Raw genomic sequence first — 7069 nt, forward strand, 5'->3', positions numbered from 1 at the left:
TGAACTGGCTTTTGAATTCGGCTTCTAGTGAACTTTAATTTTATCTTCGCAAAGAAAAGACTGAATTCTGAAATTATTATATATATATTTTAAATGATTGAAAAAATAAATAACAGAAAGTAATTAATAATATAGAAAGATGAAATTTCATGACATGATGAAACGCTCTAATAGTGTAGCTTCTACAAACTTTGAAATTGCTGAAATGTTAGATTAAAGTAAAATTGATAAAATACAGTAATGTTAATAAAATGTAGTTTCAAGAATTTACACATATACGTGATTTTCAAATCGTCTCATTGTCTCTATTTAAAATATATAATGAAGACAAATATGTTTATGTTATTATTAATATATGTTCGTAAAAATTTCAAAAATAGTAAAAAAGTTATGAATTGTGTGTATCACATGTCCAAAAAAATTATTTTTCTAAAACAAATTATATTTTTATATTGATTTGTAAGGAAGGATGCTGTCTAATAATAATCTAATAAAAATTAATTTAATAAAAATTAAACTAATCAGAAGTTTAAAAGAACTATTATGAGTGAGTAATAGAAAAAAATTTACATAAATAATTTCCTTATGGTAAAGGATTAAAAAAAATATAATATATGGGTGTGTGTGTGTGTGTGTGTGTGTGTGTGTGTGTGTGTGTGTGTGTGTATGTGTGTGTGTGTATTTCTATAATATCATCTTTATAGTTTTACGTTTATTATTGGAATGAATATAATATTATAAAAAAAAACATCATTTATATATTAACAAAAAAATCAATATTTGATATCTGAATGATTTTCTGTATACATAGATATTATACACATTTATACAATTATCGAAGTTATATAAAATTATTGAAATGAAGCATTACATAATATATATTTTTATATTAATAGTTTTTATTAAAGGTTTGAAAATATTAATAATACGTTCAATTTTAATAGCAATCATTCTTTCTCGTAATAAATTAATAATGTATTCTAAATTAAATTTTCAAACTGTACCTACAAAGATACTAAAGCTGTCTGTATTACCGATTAAATCAATTTTTGTATAACAAATACTTTTTTCTCTTTCACAGATTCGAAAATCCTTTTTTAGGATTAAAATATGGGCATTAATACATAAGGAGTCTATGTTGAGAATGACAAAAAATTTTGAAGTAGAAATCTGTACCATTTCTTAATCCAATATGGCGCTCCAGAGCTATCACGTTTGTTTCATATAAAAACCGTGCAATCCGTATTTACAAAATAGTTAAACTAGTAATTTGCATGAAGAAACAGCATGGAATTCTTAAAATTGAACTTAGGCGTCTAATTAAAATTGTTATACGAAAATTTATGTGCATGTGTGGCGTACGTGAGTGAGATATTGATGTGTCAATGATTCGTAAATCGTTTGTAAGCGCCATTTTCAATATGACCAATCGTCTTTAGGATCCATTTAAATGATTATAAAAAGAATTGTATGATAATTTTCTTTTAATATTAGAGCAGTAGAATGAAAGTAAAAGAAAAATTCAAACATTGAAGTCAACAAGTTAATAACTATTATGGTTGGTAAAGCATTTCATTGTAAAACTAGACACAATGGATACCTTCAAAAAACTCTTTGGATTGGAATCGTATTCACTTTCAAACAGTTTTCTGTATTATTTCGAAAATTCCTGCTTTCCAGATTCTTCTTTAGATCTTCGATTTAAAAAAATATTTTCCATTGGATTGTATCGCTCTACGATTTCTACATTTTTGAGACGTATATCACGAATCTGTAATTTTTAATAACAGTTTCATTGTCATTGCGCACATACACGTGATTAAAAACTATGTTACAACTTATACTGAACTGTAATTAATAGTTACAGAATCGAATAGTTACAGAATAGTTACTGAAGAAGAAAGACAGAATCTGAAAGAAAATTTATGTCGGACACAACAGTACAGGAAGCACTGTTTACGAGTGGGTTCAATTTTAGTCCAAGGAATTTTATGAACAGGGCATAGTAATTTAGTTTTACAATGAAAGAAGTGCCTTGCCAACCATAATAATTATTAACGTATAGTTGATTTATAATATCTGAATTTTTCATCCGCTACATTTCAATTAATTATCTTAATATATTAAAATTTTTTATTGTAATAAAAGATATAAGTCCGTACAACAAATCGAATTAACTATTTATAAATCAAAAGAAATTGAAAAGAATAAGGGGAAATAACTAGGAGTCACACGCAGAAAAGTCACGCAAATAATACACTTATAAAGCGTAAAACTTCTTCATTTTATTAAACGCGCTTACACGTTTCCGTTCACTTTTGAGTCTTCCTCAGAGATAACACAAACTAACATATATAAACTGTGAATAAAAGTTATTCATGGTGAGCACCCCTATATCGAGAATTTAAATGTTAGAATTAAACTCGGAAACAGTGAAAGAGAAAAGAAATGAACGAAAATAAGAAAATATTCAAAATAGAAAACTGTGAAAAACTAATTTATCAAAAAAATTTTAAGATTATAATTAATTACCCCGAAAATTAGTACGCTTACCGTGATCACAAGGCACCATATCGCAAACATTACTATAAATAATCAAAAAATTCCGATTCTTAATATGTTAATATGTTATATGACCAGTCAGTATCTGACGCACTTTTAGTTTTTTAGCTAGTATTATTCGAGATTACAAATGGAAAACTGTAACATTAGATCGTTAATCAATTCCAAGAAAATAAAAGTTGGAAAGTAATAAAAAATCAACACCAGAAAGACTCATTATTGTGTAAGTAATACGAACGACACTGAAAAGATATAAGATTTGTTACCGTTAATATTTTATCATTTTTGATACTTTTAAATTAACTCAAATCTGTCACAATCTTGCTGAAACTATCATGGCAAATTATACGTAAATAGCTACATAAGTTTTATAAAAATTGCAGAAAAATAGTTGAAGTCGTCATTTAAAGGAACGTAGCATCGTGAAATAAGACATCATTGTTTTTAGAACCTTTGAAAAGAGTGAAATTAAAATTTTTTTTGGACATAGAAATTAAGAAATTATGAAAATAAAAATAGTGAATATATTGATGCAATTGGCTTACCCTGCCGAAGTTTTCAATAGTCAAAGGCACGATCTTACCAGCAGTTATTTTGCACGGTAACAAACTCCTATTCATGATTAAAAAAAGAAGTTTTCGACATCTTCCCGAAGTGTAATACCAATTTGATCTGCAACTACAGTTTGGAACAAGATTACTTGAGCGTAATTCTAAGTGAAAAAAAATGTATTGCTAATATATGTTTCTAAAATAAATTTTTAAAAATTATAGAAAGATTATTAACTACATGTCCAAAAAAAAAAATTTTATTAAAAGAAATTATGTTCTTACATTGATTCATAAGGAAGGATACTATAATCTAATAAAAATTGAGCTGGCCAGAATTGTAGGAAGAGATGAATGAGTTGCGCGATATAAATAGCAAATGGTTCTACGATATCCTTTGCATCATTTAAGTTTAAGACTACCTGAAATATACGTGTTTAATAGATTCCAGAAATTCTAAAAATTTTCGCTAAATATAAATTATTTTTGTTAAAAATCGATTTTTTTTCATTTGCATAATTTTCTTTGATGAAAATTTTATTATGAAATAACAGAAACTTATATACCTGTATGCCGATCATACTACCTCCAATCATGTTCAGGCAAACGCTGACTAGGAATATATTTGTGAACGTAGACTCAATCAGTTCCGCGAATCTGTGAAATTGCGAAAAACTAAACGCAATTAAACGAGATTAAAGATGTGCAATATATTTCATTATGAAGTTATTAACACGCACTGTATCACATGCAGATGCTTGCGCAGACACCCCAAAGTTTTGTTGTAATTGTCGTCTTTTACCTTGTCGGGTTTCAGGTCGAAATTGTCGTTGCTGTCTTTGCCAATGTGTTCCAATGTGTGTCTGGAAAGCCGCTCAAAAAATAATACTCTTGACAAGATCGAAACCAGCCACTTTTTTATCAGGGCTGGGTTCGAAGCGGATTCGAAAATGAATGACGAAGTATTAGAATGTAAGTGGAATGAACGCGGTATCGCTTATGTTCATCTTTTTTATCATATTTCAATTTGTAATTATTAATCGCGAGTATGATACTCTTACCCAACAATCGCGAACATTCCGCACGCGTGCCGAATCAAAGCGATATAGCAAGAATCAACTGCGATCGTGATGCTGATATGGGAGAATACGGCTAAATAACAGTGTACCGCTATCGGATATAAATATTGGTTTAACATTTCTCCATATTCCACGCGAAGAGGCAGTTTCGCTTCTGCCACTAGAGAAGATATCGTAGCATCCGAAGTATCCTCTAGCAGCATTATCACGACCGACTTTGAGATGAGAAGGATTCCTACAAACTGCATGAAGACTAAAAACACGACATACGCATTAAATCGGTAGAAAGTACGCATTAGATCGCTCTGGCTTGGTTTTCAAAAAAAGAATGTGATATCTTCTAAAGCAGTTCCCATGACATACTTCCATATGTTAGCGTGATATATCGTCCGTATGCGGTGTGACGTTGTAAAATGTTTCTTTCTACATCTGTATTCAATGATAACCAATCATCCTCTATTGTTTTTAGACAGGTCTTCAACTATAAATACAAGATGCGTCCGTATTTTTCGCGATGTTGATTATTGTAGTACCGAAATTAAAAATTCAATTGCATCTATATAAAAAAAAGAAGAAAACTACACGTGTTACACGTTAAGGTACAGACCTTTATAACTAGACTGCTCAATATAAAAAGAGATAAATCGGGAGACCTCAGAGAGAATTGAGGGAGAATGGAGCGGATTCACCCGGAAGCCGGCATTTGTAGTATACTATTGAAGTGAGTAGGAGATATGGTAGGAGCGTGATGGAACATACGGTATACTGCATACACTAGTATTGTACCGCACTAATATTGTGTATGACATATACATACACACACATGTACATTTGCAGAAATGCACTATAAGTAGCGGATCCAATCAGAGAAGGGAAATACTCTCCACTCCATTCTCCCTTGATTCTTTTTGATAAACCTAATTCCGAACTATCCTTGTTTCAGTTCATATATGCATATGTATGCGTTCTATTTGTGAGTATCGCATGAATTTATATGAAAACACAGCATTATTATCCGATTTATACATGTGAGAGTGAACACAAATATGGCGCTGCCCAGCGCTGTCTTCAAACATGGAGGCGAAGTCGGCAGTCTATTTATAGAAGTTTGTGAGAATATAAGATATTCGCTAAAAGATTCAATCCTTAAATTTTCCATCAAGAATTTTTCATCAAAATTTCTCTCTTGTTAATCACATCATTGAATATGCGATAGTCACATACTTTCTTATTGTTCATTATTAACCACCCTAATTTAAAGCTGAATATTATGGTGATCCACATCGATGGTGTGCAAGAGAATACATCGTCGAGATCCGCCGCAGCGATTAGAAGATACAACAACTATACGTCAATATTATAGAATGCATTACATTTATATATATATATATTAGTATATAACATATTTAAAACATATATTATCATCTAATTAATATATAATACAAAATATAATATAAAACATACATTTATATATCCAGTATGTTGGATGTATGTTGGAGGATAAAAAGGAAAGACAAGTGATACAATTTGTGACGTACTTGTGGTATAAGAATGGTGATGGAAAACGTAAACATCGGTACAAAAAGAAAACATCTGTAGCGAAACCTGTGATAAGGCCATATTCCTACTAAGCTCATATACGCTCTAGGAACTGTATAAAAGCGGCTTTGCCAAATGTTCTTTCGTTCATCCATTTTCAGGAACACTAAGACTACAAATTATCGACAATTTCTTGTGAATACTCGTCACTCGGCAAGTTGTGGGAATAGTTATTAACAATTCCTTATGTCACAGCATTGCATGACTGTAATTATGACATTATGCAATTATTTCCCGTAACATACAATTATATCACCCTTCAATGTAAGTTCCTACTACACAACTCCGTCTTTTGATCGCAGTTTTGCGAAGAGTGATAGCTCGTACAATGGAATCAATAGTTCTCGCCGTGCGAATAAAGCTGATAATAAATTGAATTATTAACCCGTAAGTAGAGGAGAAGGCCATAATATCACCTAGAGTGATATGACGCATAAAGCGCATCATTCGTCCTTGTTGTTTATCAATTAATAAAAGGATAAAATGATACATTGTGCATTTCATGTAACTCGGAACGCATCTTCAATATTATGGATAATGTAGATATAACCTCTCTTATTTTCGCTATTATATATAGCGAATTCTAATGGTTATTTATAGAATTATTTGTTCGCATTTTGCCATTACACCACGACACTAATATACCATTAGTCAGCACTTATTATAACGCATTTTTGTTTTCAAGTTCGAAATATTTCTAAGATAGCATTACCTCTACTTCCTCATTTTTTTTTTTTAAACTTGAGCGTATTATCATATGAATATATGTATTTTTGAGTATGTGTTTGTTATTTAACATTTTATTCGATGATTGTATATATTTTGAGTTATATACATTTAAATAATAGCATGTCATTTTGCTAATATGACTCTGTGTGCATATTGATTATTCACGGCCTCTTTTTTGAGGTTTTCGCATTAAAATAATTATTTGATAATCAATTATAGTTCTACTTAATTTATAATTGTTGTTAATTTATAATTTATTTATGTGTACTATTTTAGTAGTGAGATTTTTAATACTGAGCAGCTTATATACAGAAGTTATGTGTACGTATATACATTTATTTGTTTACATTCTAAAATGTCTTACTTTTTTGTTAATTTTGTAATCAAACACTATTTTTAAAAAAAAATCAATTTTTTGAATCTATTTGTGAAAGGCCACATTATCATTTCTCTTTCTCTTCGAGTCATTAATGCAGTTTCGCTATATTTTTATAAATATCTTAATAAAATGTCATATATATGTAAGACTTATATGTATCTTATATATATATA

General features: G+C 29.7%; 1 protein-coding gene across 1 annotated transcript; it reads right to left on the reverse strand.

Moving 5' to 3' along the window:
• Window positions 1-2962: 2962 nt before the first annotated feature.
• On the reverse strand, window positions 2963-5883 carry LOC108685219 (odorant receptor 13a-like). The gene is made up of 8 exons (XM_018189904.1): window positions 5728-5883; window positions 4553-4670; window positions 4172-4442; window positions 3851-3973; window positions 3677-3767; window positions 3396-3532; window positions 3108-3240; window positions 2963-3013 (listed from the first exon to the last, which is right to left on the reverse strand). The coding sequence occupies exons 1-8, from the start codon at window positions 5881-5883 to the stop codon at window positions 2963-2965; spliced, it is 1080 nt and encodes a 359-aa protein (XP_018045393.1).
• Window positions 5884-7069: the final 1186 nt, after the last annotated feature.

Source organism: Atta colombica, unplaced genomic scaffold, assembly GCF_001594045.1.
Source record: "Atta colombica isolate Treedump-2 unplaced genomic scaffold, Acol1.0 scaffold149, whole genome shotgun sequence".
Taxonomy (NCBI): Eukaryota; Metazoa; Arthropoda; class Insecta; order Hymenoptera; family Formicidae; genus Atta; species Atta colombica.